Source organism: Pseudorasbora parva, chromosome 4, assembly GCF_024679245.1.
Source record: "Pseudorasbora parva isolate DD20220531a chromosome 4, ASM2467924v1, whole genome shotgun sequence".
Lineage (NCBI taxonomy): Eukaryota > Metazoa > Chordata > Actinopteri > Cypriniformes > Gobionidae > Pseudorasbora > Pseudorasbora parva.
The window spans coordinates 12,511,275-12,529,180 of record NC_090175.1 but is presented as its reverse complement, the minus strand read 5'-3'; the positions used below and the strand labels follow the sequence as shown (position 1 = coordinate 12,529,180).

The 17,906-nt window shown below is 38.7% G+C and overlaps 1 protein-coding gene and 1 long non-coding RNA gene across 7 annotated transcripts in view; one reads left to right on the top strand and one right to left on the bottom strand.

The window, feature by feature from the left end:
• The window catches only part of zgc:154142 (uncharacterized protein LOC555481 homolog), a 29,333-nt gene that overhangs the window by 5,528 nt on the left and 5,899 nt on the right, over window positions 1-17,906 (bottom strand). For all 3 annotated transcript variants that reach the window (XM_067440955.1, XM_067440954.1, XM_067440957.1), the window contains 6 exons: window positions 12,990-13,130; window positions 10,527-10,763; window positions 10,151-10,336; window positions 2,796-2,905; window positions 2,334-2,434; window positions 520-797 (listed from right to left, as the gene is read on the bottom strand). In XM_067440955.1, coding sequence (XP_067297056.1) covers window positions 520-797; window positions 2,334-2,434; window positions 2,796-2,905; window positions 10,151-10,336; window positions 10,527-10,763; window positions 12,990-13,130 — 1,053 coding nt within the window. The remainder of the gene's footprint in view (window positions 1-519; window positions 798-2,333; window positions 2,435-2,795; window positions 2,906-10,150; window positions 10,337-10,526; window positions 10,764-12,989; window positions 13,131-17,906) is intronic.
• The window catches only part of LOC137072933 (uncharacterized), a 46,193-nt gene that overhangs the window by 23,881 nt on the left and 4,406 nt on the right, over window positions 1-17,906 (top strand). The gene's annotated exons all lie outside the window — the stretch shown is intronic.

Here is a 17,906-nt window from a genome sequence, read left to right as displayed (position 1 = left end):
GATATGTCTCTCTTTGGCTAATGTACTTTCAAGATGGAGGAGCAACATGGCGACCGGCATTCGAACCCCTCATGTATTTTCAATGGCATATTATAAACTTACGAGAATACTTTATTACTTGAAAGAGGTAACTATACATTAATGAGCACATATTTTTGAAAGAACTAAGTGTTTTTAGCTAAGAATAAAATAAAGTTACACAGTGTAGCTTAAATGACCATCAGACAAAAAAGTAATTTTCACCAAAATGATGTTGTAGTGACGGCAACCTCTGACCTCCTGACATCAACTACCCGCAAACAGAAAGTCCTCCCCAAAACTCATTGAAGTGGCAGAAAGCCCCTCCAAGTTTTTTGATTGACTAACAAGTGCTGTCAAGTAGGATACATTTTATGTGCTGTAAATAAAACCACTTACCGCAGCTTTAAATGAGCAAAACCACCATTAAACTTAAAACCTATCACTTCGGTGACTGAGCAACAAAGAACAATGGCATGCAATTAAAATAAGTAAATTAACCCGTTTCATCTCCCCAGCCGGTGGCGTAGCATTTTTTGCCCCCGGGCAGGACCTCCTCAACTGAAGGCAGACAGGCGAAATTAATGTAGTCGGTGGGTGTGACTTCTCCATCCAGTCGCACCAGGGCAATATCAAACTCCACAGTTGGCACAGTTGGGTACTGGAAGCCCTCGTGGCGATGGATGCCAAGCACATTGAAGCACTGCTCGGTTGATTCAGAGAAGGTCAGGTTGTGTTTCCCTAAACACATTTTCCAGCGATGCAGTTCATCAGCATACCTGATAAAAATCAACACACATGCACATCGAATCGGTTATTACAGCAAAAACCCTGCCAGGGTCATCGGTACTGAGATAAATCGTTACCTAAGAAAAAAAAATATTCCTGAAAATAATTTAAAGGGGTCCTATAATACCCCTTTTTTTACAAGATGTAAAATAAGTCTTTGTCCCCAGAGTGTATATGTGAAGTTTTAGCTCAAATTACCCCACAGATCATTTGTATAGCATCTGGGTATGCAAAAATGCTCCTGCTTTGTCCCTTTAAATGCAAATAAGCTGCTGGTCCCTCCAGAAGAGGGCAGAACTTCAAGAGCTGGTGTTAGCAGGTCTGATTACCTCAGGCAGACAAGCATTCAATATATCAGAAATTGTTCAGCCTTTTATGTTCATACCAGAATCGGACAATGATAGAGAGAATCAAGAAGAAGTGACAACATGCAGACTGCAACAGGACGTTTCTGAATGGTTAGCTGATGAATTTATGTAGCTGATGTGGAGTTAACTATCTTCAAGTCATTGATTAGCATATTCTGTCCTGATGATCTATAAATCGCTTGTGTGGGAACTGTTGTAAGATGCACAGAGCCAGAGAATATATGCTGCATGAAGATAGAACGGGTATAGTTTAGTTTAATTACAGTTCTAACTTATGTTGTCATCTTCCTTCTATGACATGCTAATGCATTTGCTTACATGGTAGTACTTTTTCATAGTTCAGAAATTTTTCAGGGGTGGGACTTGGGTGCTGAACATGCTGATTGGTTGAGCTCACACAGCATTTTATTTAAACCTAAAAGTCTGTTGCAGTGTGTGTAAGAGTTGTTTGCTATTCGAATCAACAATTAAGTTTAAAAAAATATGACAGATGGACCGACGATGAGGGTCAGGCTTATTTGCTGAGGACGAAATCCAGGGGGAACTGGAAAGTCACATGCAGTCCTACGTCACGGGACTAATCTTTACAGTATTTTAGACCACGATGGAAACACAGACAGCAGCAGGTCTGGGGGAAAAAATGTCCTGGGAAAAAATGTAACGGGTAATTTTGGAGGAAACAGGGCTTTGCATTGTCATTACTAGACTTTGACCAAAAATTGATGCACCTCTTGATGGAAATAAATGTTGTGATGTTATTTCAATCAAGAGGTGCATACATTTTTGGTCAAGATCTTGTATTGACAATGCAAGAGTCCAGGACTCTGTAAAGTCTTCTCCAGCACATCCCAAAGACTTTACAAGAAAATAAAAGCTACACACTCCATCAATTAGTGTTAGAAGAAATGTTTCCAAACATATAACATGCTGGAAACATAATAATCACTGCAGTAAGGAAGGATCCAATCATTAACTCTTAAGCATTTGCCTATTTAAATTCAAACAGCAACTTGTTTTGGGCAGTGTATATATTTGCCACTTGCCAACAAGGCATGCCATTTGTACTTAGTGTGAATAGACACTCCATAAGTTATATATCAGAGACCGGAAATCAAAATGAGAATGGAATATCAGAGAATGGAAATCTTTTTTTGTAACCTGATGAAGCAGTGAGCAGCTGTCAGGACCCAATTCTTATGGATGAGCGTGGCACCACATGTATGACCGAACTTGGTTGGAGTCTCTAAGTCACGCAAAACCTTCAATTTAAAAAAAAAAGAAGAAAAAAAATCATGCTTTATTTTTTTATTACAAACAGTGCAGGATGAGTTAAGCGTTGTTTAATACTTAGGGTTAGAGGTTTGTTAAAATTCCTAGTCCTTAGTAAGACCAATATTAATATTGATGCTTCCTTTAGCAAACAAAACTAATAATCATAATGATAATAGCAACAAGCTGAACTAATAACTGACCCAATGCACACTAACCCTGATAATATCGTTCATTTCACATCATTAGCTTTAATAAGATATAATGATGAACATAAAATTTCCTATCATATAAGATTATTTGAAATCTCTGCTGGTAAAGGTGTGAGATTGGATGAAGGCTTCACCGTACCTGCATGGATACTTGCCATGGCCAGGAGTGAGGATTGGCAGGTTCTCCGTTGACTATGCGAGTGTTGACAGCGGGAGGGATCGCAGGCTTCCCACAGCTCTCAGGCCAGTCTGTGCATTCAGATGAAGGCTTTTATCTGAGGAGATTTCTAACACGCTGAATTATTTCAGCTGTCAATTGCCTTCGCCCAGAAAATTAAATTACCCAGAAAAATAGACCAGAGTTTTCAAAGGACATTTTGGTATTACACAGGAATAAAATGAATCCCTTTAAAGATTTTGATGAGGATGTTTCCAAGGATTTTACCATAGCAAACTTTTGGGTGGTTGCTAGGTCATTGTTCTGGCTGATTTTTGAGTACATGGGTCACTCCTACAGTTTGGTAGATTTTAGGCCGAGCAGGATTATGGGAAGGAAAAAAACAATAATTAAATTTTACTTTTTAAGTCTTTTAAGAGGGAAAAATCTCTGTCTATCATAAAAACACACTGGTCAAGCCAAGGCTAGCATAGCCTAATCATTTTGACTAAATATTTCACATCATTTTATGGAATTCAACCACCCTATAACATGACACTTTTACAATGCAATGTGTAACAAAGTAGACCTAAAAAGCCCAAACTAGCAAGGAAATAATGCCATGTTAGCAGAAAATTCACATTTAGGAAGAATTTTAAAAGATCTATTTAAATATGAACAAATATTTTAATGTCCAGAATGACATAAGGTGGACATGTTGTGTTTTAGTTAACTTATTTTCTAAAAATAAGGAAACAATAAGAAAAGTTTGTCTGACATCTTAGCTGTTTAAATCCACTTTTAGACAAGGAAGACAGGATCCTGGATCAACATATGTGACCCTGGACCACAAAACCAGATTCCTTTTTTTTATTTATTGAGATTTATGCATCACATGAAAGCTGAATAAATAAGAATAATACAATATTTTTCCAAGAAACAACTATTTGAAAATCTGGAATCTGATTTGAAAATCTAAATATTGAGGAAATCACCTTTAAAAATGGTCCAAATAAAGTCTGACTCGAACTAATAATACATTTTGTATATATTTACGGTAGGGAATTTACACATGATCTTTACTTAATATCTTAAAGATTTTTGGCATAAAAGAAAAATCAATAATTTTGACCCATAAATTGTATTGTTGCACAAATATACACACGCAACTGATGCAAACACATATGCTTATACCGCTGGTATTGTGGTCCAGTCACATATTTTATTGATCCTGGAACAACATTCCTGTCTACAAATGTAGACCTCAACCTATTCCTACCTCTACATCTAATCCTACCAATCAATTACAACTAAAATCAGAAGGAAGTGACTGATGTTGCCCCGTGGTTGTAAGCCTAAACTTGACATTACCTGTAAACTTGTCCCTTAAATCTGATTGATTGGAATGTTGTTCCAGGATCAGCAAAGATGTTAAAAAATAAATCAGCTCCATTGTGGATTCCAAGTGATCAAGGGCTCAGGCGTTGTGCACTTGTGCAGCATAAGCAATGACGTGCATCCGAATGAACGAGACGGAGGGAAGTTAGTAAGGGAAGGCCATACAAAATAAACTTGAATGCTGCCCAAATTTGTTCTGAGGCTGTGTTCGAAATCCCTACATTAGTTAATTAATATAGTTCAATGAAAACTAATGAGTGAATTTGTTTGCGGACTCTGAGGACCCTATTATACATCCGGTGCAATGCGGCTCCAGGTGATTTTTGTTAGTTTCAGCCTGACGCAGTTATTGTTTTCATGTCCTGCACCACGTTGTTTAAGGCCCCGTCCACACGGAGACGCATTTAGCTGTATACGTATACATTTTGTACCGTCCACACGGAGGGAATGAATCCGATATTTTTTGAAACCGGATCCCAGAGTGGATAAATCTGAAAACCTCAATGTTTGTCTACAATAAATGGATAAATCTACAATATCCCAAATATTTTCAACTATTTGTAAATTGTGAGAAAATTGCTATTTTAACTAAGGACTGGTACGTTTCAGCATAGCGTTTGAGGAAGTCGCCTGTCAATTGCTTCATATCTGCGCTACCCTCGGTTTCGGGTTTTATTTGGCAGGAGTGCTTTACTCTTAGCAGTGTGAACAAGTGAACACACGGAGTAATGTCATAACATCGTTTTGAACACACTTAAATGTATCTAATATGATAAACAGAGCTGCATTACCTCAAAATCATAACCGGAAGAGCGGATCAGTGCAGGCGACCGGCGACTGTGTCCCGTCCCGTCATAATAAAAGTCCCAGTTCTCGTGAGCCGTGTGTTTGTATAACAATCGCTCCAGCGGCCGTGCTCAGCTCCACAACACTCGGTCCTGCTCTGCTTCACTACAGTAACGTTAATAACCACATTCATGAAAGTGATTTCTGTCCGAGTCCTATTTTCCACCGGATGTGAGGTGATGACCACATGTCCCAAGATGCTGCGCTCACACTTTGCGTCATCAAACTACGCATTTGTTTTAAATAGGCGCCCTCCAGTGGACGGAAAGTTGCATAGTGCACCTTTAAGGTAAACAAGTACGGGCACTGAGATTGCGCACATCAATATCACGTCATTTAATTACCATATTTACATTATTGTAAGGTATGTTTTGGGTTGGGGTAGGTGTAGGCATAAAACACATCTATTAAGTAGCAAATGTATTTATTGTCATTTTATTACGAGATTTTGCCTCACCTCCAACCACTGCTGTACCCTTTCTAGACACAACTCTTCAGCTGTGTCCCAAAGTGAAGTGCGCGCACTTCGAAGGCCGCATTTGAAGTGCGATTACGTCATACCTGCACTACGAAGACTGTCCCAATGTGAAGGCTGCACCCTCTGAAGGCCGCATTTGAAGTGCGATTACGTCACAGCGGCACTACGTAGGCTGTCCAAAAGGGAGAGTTGCACCTCTGAAGGCCGCATTTGAAGTGCGATTGCGTCACAGCGGTGCGACGAAGGCTGCCGCAATTCATGAGCGACTTCAAAATGCGCCCTTCGGTTCTCAGGCAAAGGAAGGGTACAGCAGATGGGACCTTCACATAACTTCGCAGCCTTCCCTATCCCAGAATTCATAGCACAGAGGTGACTACAGGATTTGACTCGATTTGACTGGTCCGCATTCCCGCGGCACTCGATCAGATTCCAGTTAAAGACGGTAGCGGTCGGTAACTCAAGTGTAGCCTGGGTACTATTGAACACAACAGCGCAAGCGCTAGAAGTAAATAAAACGTCCAACGTTAGTGCATTCACACAGTTCCCAGTTCCCTGCCCTGAGCAAGATAAACTTTAATTTCCCAATTTTTAAATGCTATTTATTTCTCAACCATTATCTCAAGAAGAGGAATCAGTCCATTATCACCCTTTTCGCTGTTTCTTTTTTTCCCATACAACATTTCTTTAAATATCCTTCAAAATATAATCTGCGCGGCGCTGTATTTTCGTCCTGCTCCCGCTATTCCGCACCGCACCATTCCGCTCGCGCAAAATTCACTCCGTGCTCACCCGCTATAAATTATTTTATTCCCGACCCGACTGATCCAGCTAAATTTAGATTTTGTTTCCAGAATCTATCTTTTAAATTTCCCTTACAGAAAGAGAGACACTGGATAGGAATTGTCCGTGCAATCATTTATTTTTCTTACAGCCTAGGCTGTAGCCTATGTCAACACCGTAACTAAAACAAATATCACAGAAAAATAGGCTAAATCAAATGTGACATCTGTCACTCAGAATTATAAGAAAAAATACAAACAAACGAAAACTGCTGACTTATCTACTAAAATAAAGTTTATATATATATATATATGTATATATATATATATATATATATATATATATATATATATATATATATATATATATATATATATATATATATATATGAATGAATGAATGATTGAATGAATGTTCACTGACGACGGTCAACGAAACATCGATCCTCCAAAGGCTGAGTGCGTGGCCGACACAGAACAATTTAAATGGCTAGCTTATTATTTTTTATGCAAGTTATTTGTAAATTAAATGAACTGCTGTCTATTGTTCATTTTCGTTAACTTCAAACGTAGGCTAAATTAAAGAGAAGTGGTATTCTAGCTATTGTTTATTTTTGTAATGCACGTTATAATTTGTAGCTAGGCTACATTAAACACATTTTCGTTTATACATATATTTTCTTGTCATGTAATTTAAAATGTGTAAATGAAAATAAATTGGTCTATTAGCCTACATAGGCTTTTTACAACTATAGCCTATATAGACCAATAAAATAACTTAAGTTTAACATTAGAAACAACAAATTTTTATTATCAGCCAAACCAAAAGAAAACCCTTTTCTACACTTTCATTGCGCTGAGCGGGAGAAGCTGGAGCTGGACCGGGATGGGGAATAATGCACAATAGAGACTCTGGTAATGCCTGAGCGGGACATCATCTTCTGGGATGAGCAGGGCATATTTCCACTGTCCGCAGCTTTGCGGGGCCGAATCGGTCGACGGCTGCATGGCATGCCATAAAAAATGCATCTGAGATGATGAGTTGAATAAAAATAAGTAGGCCTACTTAAAAAAAAAAAAAAAAAACGTATATAGGCTAAATGTTTAAAATATATTGTAACAGTTACATTTAACATAAGAGATAAACTGTTAACTAATATTTGCAATTTGACCATATTTAACCGGCTACATATTTACATGCTTATGGTCCAGCCCATCGTCGCAGGCTTTGAAGCATGTCAAAACCCAATAAAAGCTCAAAAAAGTATATATATATATATATATATATATATATATATATATATATATATATATATATACTTTTTTGAGCTTTTATTGGGTTTTGACATGTATATATATATATATATATATATATATATATATATATATATATATATATATATATATATATATATATATATATATATATATATATATATATACTTTTTTGAGCTTTTATTGGGTTTTGACATGCTTCAAAGCCTGCGACGCTATATATATATATATATGCTCCATTTCTCTTTTTAAAATCTCCTCACGAACGTCCGCTGTCAGTTGTCAGAACCTGCTAGTCCATTAACGACGCTTGGTTCATTGTTGCCAAGTCTGGAATGGGGCTGCATTTAGGCTACTGTTGCTTTGGGGTGTTTGTAGCCTATAGTCCACAGGTTAAGTTGTCTTTACTTAAGCAATATTTCTACTGCCCGCACCCCGCGTTTTGGGATATTTTGGCCCATTCTGGCTGTGATTCCGATACTTTTGAATAACAATTGGAGGGGTTTTATTATTCAGACCTGGCAACCCTGTCCCTCGGTTCGCCCTTCGTGCACTTCGTGCACTTTGAAGGCGTGGCCTGGTCTGGCCTTCGAAGTGCATGGCCTTCGAAGTGCGCACCCTTCACTTTGGGACACAGCATTCATCTCAGTTTTTAGTGTATATCTGTTGCAGAATTACAGCACCACACACTGGCCTGGCATACATACTACATCGTTTTGAGTCGTTTTCATTGCCTTCGTGTGGATGCATATATTTCTTGAAACGAGGAGAGAAAAAAAGATTGGATACGAAAAGCTCTGGCTTTGTGTTGCCTTAATAGCAAATGCACTCGCGCCCTTCTGTTCGCTCATGAGCGTGCTGGTCTGAAAACGAGGTGTGTTCAGGCACATTGTTGGCGCATTGCTATTTTAAGGATTGGACGATGGCGATGAAGCACCAGTGTGCTCAACACACACCAGGTATAGGTGGAGAGGAGAGAGAATGATAGAGCCAATTCAGTTGAAGGGCATTATTAGTAGGCCATGATTGATCAGGGCCATTGAAAGAAATGTGGCCAGGACACCTCTACTTTTTTACGAGAAGTGCCATTGGATTTTTTATGACCACAGAGCTTTAGGACCTCGTTTAAGGGTCTCAGCTGAAGGACGGGGCTTGTTAGTATAGTGTCCCCATCACTATTCTGGCATTAAAGGGTTAGTTCACCCAAAAATCAAATGTATGCCATTAATGACTCACCCTAATGTTGTTCACTGTCAATTCACTGATTCATGGCTGTTTGAATCTTTATTTGGGGAACACGGAAGAAAAGACAATGCTGAATAAAGTCGTAGTTTTTGTTATTTTTGGACCAAAATGTATTTTCGATGCTTCAAGAGATTCTAATTAGCCAACTGATGTCTCATATGGACTACTTTGATGATGTTTTTATTCCCTTTCTGGACATGGACAGTAAAGTGTGCATAGACTGCTGGGACTAAAATATAAAATATCTTAAACTGTGTTCTGAAGATGAACGGAGGTCTTACGGGTGTGGAACGACATTAGGGTGAGTCATTAATGACATCAATTTCATTTTTGGTTGAACTAACCCTTTAAGACCCACACCGACAACAGGGTGAGCACCCCCTGCTGGCCTCACTAACACCTCTTCCAACAGCAACCCAGTTTTCCTGTTTCCCTGCAGGAATTCGTTCAGCACAACCTTACTATTGGTATTCTCTAGCCATTGTGCGTACATCGGCCACACAATCGTTATTGCACTGCATTGTGTGATTGAATGAGTGCATTCAATAACATCCACTAGAGTCTCGGACACCACTACAAATGGCTGTCCCTGCAAATAGTGCCCTATTTAAGGGTATTGGGGTCAATTTCAGACAGAGCCTAATGCTGCCTTCACTTGCATCTGTGGGATGTACTGAGTAAACAAGTCCGATCCATGGAGGCCCCACCTCGCATTTTACAGGACTAAAAGGATCTGCTGCAAACATCTTGGTGCCAGATACCACAGCACACCTTCAGGGGTCTAATGAAGTCCATGTCTTAACAGGTCAGGGCTGTTTTGGCAGCAAAAGGTGGACCAACACAATACTAGGTCATAATATTATGCCCTATCAGTGTAACCTTTAATTTAAAGTGAAGTTGAGAAAATATGATTGATTACATAGGATTTTTTTTTGCATCCTTAGGTACTAACAATTATGGATTTATGTTAATTAGGGAACATCTCTGCATGGAAAACCATAAAAGTTGGAACATTTTATGTAAAATATGCAGTATTGCTTCATGGGAACATAAAATCCTCCAAACTGTAGGAATGACCTGCATTTTCTATGTAGTTTTGGAGGTAGAGATGACATTGCTAGGCGTTTGCTAAGCTGTTATTGGTGATTGCAATAGCCCAGGAAGAATATACAACTACTATGTGACAATACAGACATGCAATATCTGGTTAGAATGATCAGTTCTTGATTTGTATTATGTACTGATTTACATTAGCTGGAAATGATGTTTACTTGGCAATGAATCTCATTTTGATTCTGAAATGATTTTGCTCATACCTATCACGATGTCATCCCATGGGTTGGGTGGCACTGGAGGTTCGGTGGGGGTAGGTAAGGTAGAATCGGTACTCCAGTGTGCACGGAAACCTTTGCCCTCGATGAAATAGTCGGCATGGAAACGTATCACAAGTTCATTTGTTGTGCTTTCAATTACGGAAGGCATTTTGGAGCCACAGAAGGGGCCTGTAGGAAAGTCAATTTATTTGAATGTATTGCCTTCTATAGCCCTTAAAAGCATGCAAGTCCTACCACTTTAGTGGACGGTAAATTATAAACATCTGTCTGGTTTGAATGAATGGAGGTTATAAATATGTCACAGTTTTAGCTGATTTAAAGGGTCTCGTAAACAGGCGACCTTGCAAAGCACGCTCACCGTATTTTTTTGCTCCAGGTTGTGTTCCGTCGTAGACGACCACGTTATCATTGCACTGTCCGAAAAGGATGCCAGCCTCCTCTAAGTCAAAATCAGTGAAAGTCAATTTAATGGTCTTCCCCTTGGGATCGCGTATGGTCCACAGACACATGCTGTTAGCCGGATAGTTCATGGGCCAGTTTTGAGACTTGATGATGCCTGTCTCCTCCTGTGAGAAACCTCCACATCCCTGGATATCTGCAGGACATCATAAATGTGGTTTGGTGCCTTCGGACAGACTAACGGCTATAAAATGTGACAGATAGAATTGTTCCAGCCAAGAAAAAATGTCATGAAATTGTGTCTTGCTGTTATAGCAGAAGTCAGCTTGTACATGTGATCTCAGGTTTTAGCCCCAGGTCCAGGACGAGCCACATGTCACCATGGTCTAAAATTAACTTTTTGCCAGTGGCATGTGAATTTAGAAACTTTTATTATTATTTCCAAAAACTTGAACCCGGTGCGATATCTGCATGTGGAAATGTTTCGCCCTTCACGTACAAAATTCCCAATTAGTTTGAAATGACTGGATTTTCGTGTTCGTGAAATTTAACAACGTTCGGTAAATGTGACCGCAGCTTAAAGAATTAGTTAACTCCAGAATTAGAATTTCCTGATAATTTACCCCATGTCATCCAAAATGTTCATGTTTTTCTTTCTTCAGTCAAAAAGAAATTAATGTTTTTGAGGAAAACATTCCAGGATTTTGCCATATAGTAGACTTTAATGGGGACCAAACAGTGGTGATAAATGACCAAAAAATGCTTTTGAACCACAAATGCTTGTCTTGAACCTGCTCTGCAATGCGTGTTGACAACTTCACACATTAGGCAATCGCGTTAGAAAGGTCATGTGACATAGGCAGAAGGGCAAAAATCTCCATTTCATTTTCTCCTCCAACATCGTCGTTTTACCTTTTTTTGTAAAGAGCGTTTGACTTTCACTTGCTTTGTAAACATTGGGGCGGTACTTCAGCCTAAATCACACGTGACCTTTCCAATGTAATAACTTAATGCGTGAAGTCACAGAGCTAGTGCATTTGTGGTTAAAAAGTATAGAATCTTTTTACATTTTTTTTTAGAAAATTACTGATTATTTTGCTAGACAAGACCTTTATTCCACGGCTGGGATCCTTTAGCACTTTTTGAAGCTGCACTGAAACTGCAGTTTGGACCTTCAACCCAGGGGTCCCTTGTTGAAGTCTACTATATGGAGAAAAATCCTGGAATGTTTTCCTCAGAAACTTTAATTTCTTTTCGACTGAAGAAAGAAAGACATGAACATCTTGGATGACATGGCAGTGAGTAAATTATCAGGCCATTTTTATTCTGGAGTAAACCAATCCTTTAAGAAGACTGAGACAATTGGTGCCAGTGGTTTGTATGAGCTATTAAGGGGTGTGAAATTTGCCAAACACACTAGAAGCGGTTGACTAATCACAACACACTGGCCCAACCGACCAATCAGAGCACATTGTGCTTTTCAGAAGGCGGGGCTTGATAGTGACAACTTAACAGAGCGTTACTGAACGGATGCATCCGAAATTGCATACTTCCCTAGAATCCCTATACTATACAGTATGCAAAAAACAGTATGTGACAAAAGTAGTATGTCCGAATTCACAGTACTCATAAAAGAGCAGCCGAAAAGTACACGGATGACCTGCTACTTCCGGCAAGGTTCTGAAGTTTGTGGTAGGTCCTTGGTAGGTCACATGATAATGACAACATTGTGAATGTATCATGTCCAGATTACATTTATACTACACACACTCGCACAAGCAGAGGGAGTCCAGGTAGAATATGTCAAAGATGAGCTTTAAGTGAACACTTGCAATGCATGTTAATGCAGGCGTCAAACAGAATTACTACAGATGGTTTCCTCTCCTTTTTTAGGGGTGTAGCATCTGCTGAAGGGGGAAATGTTTTTCATAAATCCAGGAATGTGTATATTTACTGTGAAATATAGCTCTTTCAATTGCCACTGTGTCAGCTAGGGTATTTATTTGAGCAATTTGGCACTATTCCAGTTTCGAGATGGGCAACAGGAATGAGATTTCCAAGATATAATTGTATTTCTAAAATTAAATTATTGTTAAAATTGGACGATTAAATGATGTTGATTGTGTTTGCCACACTGTTTTCCTATGGGTATTCTGCATTGCTACTCTACCCTCATTACCTGGATTCCATAGGACACACACACACACACACACATACAAAATCTCACAAGACACACAGGGCTGCTGATGGCTGTTTGCTCGCAGCTGCATCAGCAGGATTCATCGTGTGTGTGTGTGTGTGTGTGTGTGTGTGTGTGTGTGTGTGTGTGTAGGTGTGTAGGTGTGTAGGTGTGTGTGTGTGTGTGTAGGTGTGTGTAGGTGTGAGTAGATAGATGTCTTTATACGTTTGTAAGTTGTTTTACCAGAAAGGTCCTCTGGATATACAGCTTCCCATGTGGCAGAGAAGCCACGGTCGGCTAGCCGAACATCTGACTGGAAACTCAGCAGCATGTTGTTACTGACACTGATAAGAACTGGAGGAAGAAGAAACCCGCAGTGTGTGCCTGAGAGAGAGAGAGAGAGAGAGAGAGAGAGAGAGAGAGCGAGAGAGAGAGAGAGAGAGAGAGAGAGAGAGAGAGAATACTGACCATCACTGGTTTTGCATCAAATGTCTAAGTTTCTTGTATCAACAATACAGCAACAGTTGTCGTTTATCTTCACAAGACCACTCATTCCCTCCTGGCTCTTGGAAATAAACAGGCTATTCTCCGTACTGTACCTTTAAGGAAGCCCATTTTGTGCCACATAGAAAAACAATGATATGGTAATAATTATGTTTCCGCCACAGAATAAAACAATGTAACAGATAACTGAGACTTTCAATCTCACAATCTCTTTTTTTTCTCAGACTTGTGAGTGATAAAGTCAGAGTTTATATCTCACAATTCTGACTTTATAACTCACAATTGAAAGTTCATATCAGAATTTTGTGAAAAAAGTAAAAATTGCGAGATGTAGACTTGCAATTGCGAGGGGAAAAAAAGTTACAATTGTGGGGGGAAAAAGTCACAATATTTTTTTATTCTAGTGTAAACCAGCTTTCATAGATGTAAATTCATAATTATGGTATAAGAAGTTTAAATTGTAAAAGGCTGTACTCATAAACAAAATCATAATTATGACATTAATGTATTTTAATGATTTGATTCATCAGTAATAAACAATGGCAACTTTCTGTGTTTACAAGTTGTTATGCATTAAAAACTCACTTAATTGTACAAAAAAGACATTTGGGAAGTCCTCTCCATTTCATATGAAGATAATTATTTCATTTGTTGAATGCCATCTAATTATGTGAGAGAAATTAACTCATGCCGTGTGTGCTAATCAGTGTTCCTGCAATACAAGTCAAATTAATTTAAGAATTCCATATACTGTATCGCTCAGGTTAACATGGTTTGTTACGCATTTCTATTCAAACTGTTTGGTCCACTCCTATCTTTGGGGTAATACAGACTGTCAACAGAACTAACACTTACACACCGATTCGTCTTGACAGCCAGGGTAAAGAAAGTGATGTGAAGAGCACATACACATACACACTTGCACCCAGCAAGTAAGGACACAATGTCAAGACAAATGAGTCATGTAGTCCATGACTGCTGGTGAACAAAAAACTAACTTTTTTGTATTATTTTCATGAATTTCAGCCCTTGTGTTCACTGGTTTTATGGAATAGTTCACCTAAAACAATTAGTAATTATATTTATTTCGATTTGTTGTTGTTGTTCCAATAATGTTTTTTCTATTGCATGGATTTTTTAAAGAATGCACTGGTCACACTTTTCCATGCATTTACAATAATAAGTGTTTGGAACTTAAATTATTTAAGTCTGTTTATGACTCTTGGAATATAGTTTTATGAATCATACACACACACACACACACACTCACCTAAAGGATTATTAAGATTAATACTGTGTTTGACCCCCTTTCGCCTTCAGAACTGCCTTAATTCTACATGGCATTGATTCAACAAGGTGCTGAAAGCATTCTTTAGAAATGTTGGCCCATATTGACAGGATAGGATCTTGCAGTTGATGGAGATTTGTGGGATGCACATCCAGGGCAAGAAGCTCCCGTTCCACCACATCCCAAAGATGCTCTATTGGGTTGAGATCTGGTGACTGTGGGGCCATTTTAGTTCAGTCAACTCATCGTCATGTTCAAGAAACCAATTTGAAATGATTTGAGCTTTGTGACATGGTGCATTATCCTGCTGGAAGTAGCCATCAGAGGATGGGTACATGGTGGTCATAAAGGGATGGACATGGTCAGAAACAATGCTCAGGTAGGCCGTGGCATTCAAACAATGCCCAACTGGCACTAAGGGGCCTAAAGTGTGCCAAGAAAACATCCCCCACACCATTACACCACCACCACCAGCCTGCACAGTGGTAACAAGGCATGATGGATCTATGTTCTCATTCTGTTTACGCCAAATTATGACTTTACCATCTGAATGCCTCAACAGAAATCGAGACTCATAAGACCAGGCAACATTTTTCCAGTCTTCAACTGTCCAATTTTGGTGAGCTTGTGCAAATTGTCGCCTCTTTTTCCTATTTGTAGTGGAGATGAGTGATACCCAGTGGGGTCTTCTGCTGTTGTAGCCCATCTGCCTCAAGGTTGTGCGTGTTGTGTGGTGAACCTCGGTTGTAACGAGTGTTTTTTTTTTTTTTTTTTTTTTTTTTTTGTCAAAGTTGCTCTTCTATCAGCTTGAATCAGTCGACCCATTCTCCTCTGACCTCTAGCATCAACAAGGCATTTTCGGCCACAGGACTGCTGCATACTGGATGTTTTTCCCTTTTCACACCATTCTTTGTAAACCCAAGAAATGGTTGTGCATTTCTGTCTGGCACCAACAACCATGCCATGCTCAAAATTGCTTAAATCACCTTTCTTTCCCATTCTGACATTCAGTTTGGAGTTCAGGAGATTGTCTTGACCAGGACCACACCCCTAAATGCATTGAAGCAACTGCCATGTGATTGGTTGATTAGATAATTGATTAATGAGAAATTGAACAAGTGTTCCTCATAATCCTTTAGGTGAGTAATATATATATATATATATATATATATATATATATATATATATATGTATGCTTTTCTTAGTATTTTTGTCTTGTTTCAAGTCCAAATATCAATTCTCAAATCAAGATGCATAAGATGTTGTATTGCTTTCTGAAGTATTTGAACATTACTGAGTTTTTGCTTAAAACAAGCTGATTTATACAAGGTTATTTTTCTTATCCCATTAGCATGTAATTTTGCTTGTTTTAAGATTTAGCAAAAAACTAAATTTAGATTGTTATTTTGTTCTCCAGAAAACACGACATCTTATGCCATTTTACTTATCTAGTAAATGCATCTTGATTTAATAATTTTTTTGATATTTATACTGGAAACGAGACAAAAATACTAAGTAAGAAAGGCTTTTTTTGCAGTGTACTTTTTGATGCCTAAGTTTGAAAGGTCCATTGCAATTGGAAAGACAAGAGCGATTTAGTTTTTTTGTCCCACGGAAGAAAGAAATCACACAGGTTTGGACAGACATGAAGTGACATTTTAGGAGTGTACTATTCCTCGCATTCACTGCTCTGCAAGTAGCCAGTAAAACACTTTTCCTATTTGTCTTTTCTTGTAGTTCAAACATCCCAAACTTTTGGTCTTTTCCCTCACAATTTTTCTTTTATTCTTTGTCAACTTGGACCGGGACTTATTGACAGTATCTGGCTTGCAGTCCTTGAAAAGCTGCTGCAGATAAGCATATCGGCTGCTCACAGCTCTGTTTGATGTTCAGTAATAAGGAGCCGTAATTTATAGTACGCATGCCTGCTGGCTCATGCCTCGCTGAGACTGATGATAATCAGTTTTTACAGTCCCTTTGTGCAAGGGATAAGAGAGAGCGATGAGAACGCCAGCTACTCTTGCGCCAGCAGTGCCATTTAGTGTTAGTTTATGGGCCCCAAAACAGAGTCGAAGGTCACCTCTGATATGCCACGTTTTAGAACATTGCTATGCTGGCTTGACACATTTTATCTAATTAAATTACTGGAGGATGTGTCACATGAATAGGACAAGTTCACATATTAAAGAGGACCAATTATGCCCTTTTACATAGTCTTGGTTTTGTTTTTTGGTTATTAAATATTTGGGAAGTTTAGATTAAATATTCAAAAAACATTTTTTACATGGTTGCAACACCTCTCTTCCCAGTCTGTCAGTAACACTATGTGGTGCGATTCTCGTACAATGATGTAACTTGCTGCTTATCTACCATAGTACAATGTATCGGTGAAGAAATCAACAAGCCAGTTACGACTGTTTCCCGAAGCCATATTGTCGCAAATTGGTTGTTCAACTAAGTTTGTTAATGATATCATGCAGGTGAGGGAATAATAACTTTCGAATCAAATAAATGCTAGATGTTTTGCAAAAAAATTTACAGACATGGCATCTGAGAAGTAATTCTCATTTTCTCAGTTATTTTGCTTTATTTCCAAATTCAATCATATAGGCTCGTTTCCATGTACTAGAGCATGTACGCGCACTTCAAAAAAACTGCTTTAAATCTCTTGACAACTAAAACAAGTAAATTACATTTGTATGTATTTAAAATCAAATATATAGATTGTACTGAATGTCAGCTTGCTTATTTAGCTCAAGATAAGGATTTATTTAGCCCATATGTTATAAAAACAAGAAACTATGCTGTTACCCAAAGAGGAGAGCTGTCGTTCCAACCACACAACTTTGTATTGCTTTTTGCGAACATTCGTTGGAACTATGATTTCAGGAAACACGTCTCATTGAACTATGCTGATAATGACGGGACCATAGTTGGCAATGCTTTCGGGAAACCAGACCCTCTTTAGTTCCTATCTCTATAAAGCCCCTCTTTCTGAAAAGAGCAGTGTGCTCTGATTGGTCAGCTGGACCGGTGTATTGTGATTGGTCAATCACTTTGAGCGTGTTTGTGAAATGTCACGGCCCTTACATAACAGCGAGTTTTAACCCATCTTATTGAGCCCCATGTTAAAATGCCCAACATTACAGCAGAAAAAAAAATTATGTTTACAGCCTGGTACAAATTGGTTTTGGTCTCTACAGCTAATTTTGCCCTTCGACTATGAGGGGGTGAATTTGTTTATAACTCATCCTTTTAAATGATATTAAGCCTTACATTTCTTCATAATTAGGGGCGTGGCCACTTGAGTGACATGTGGATTGCCACTATGGTCGAGCTAGGCGGGTGTAGTTTCAGCAACCAGGCAC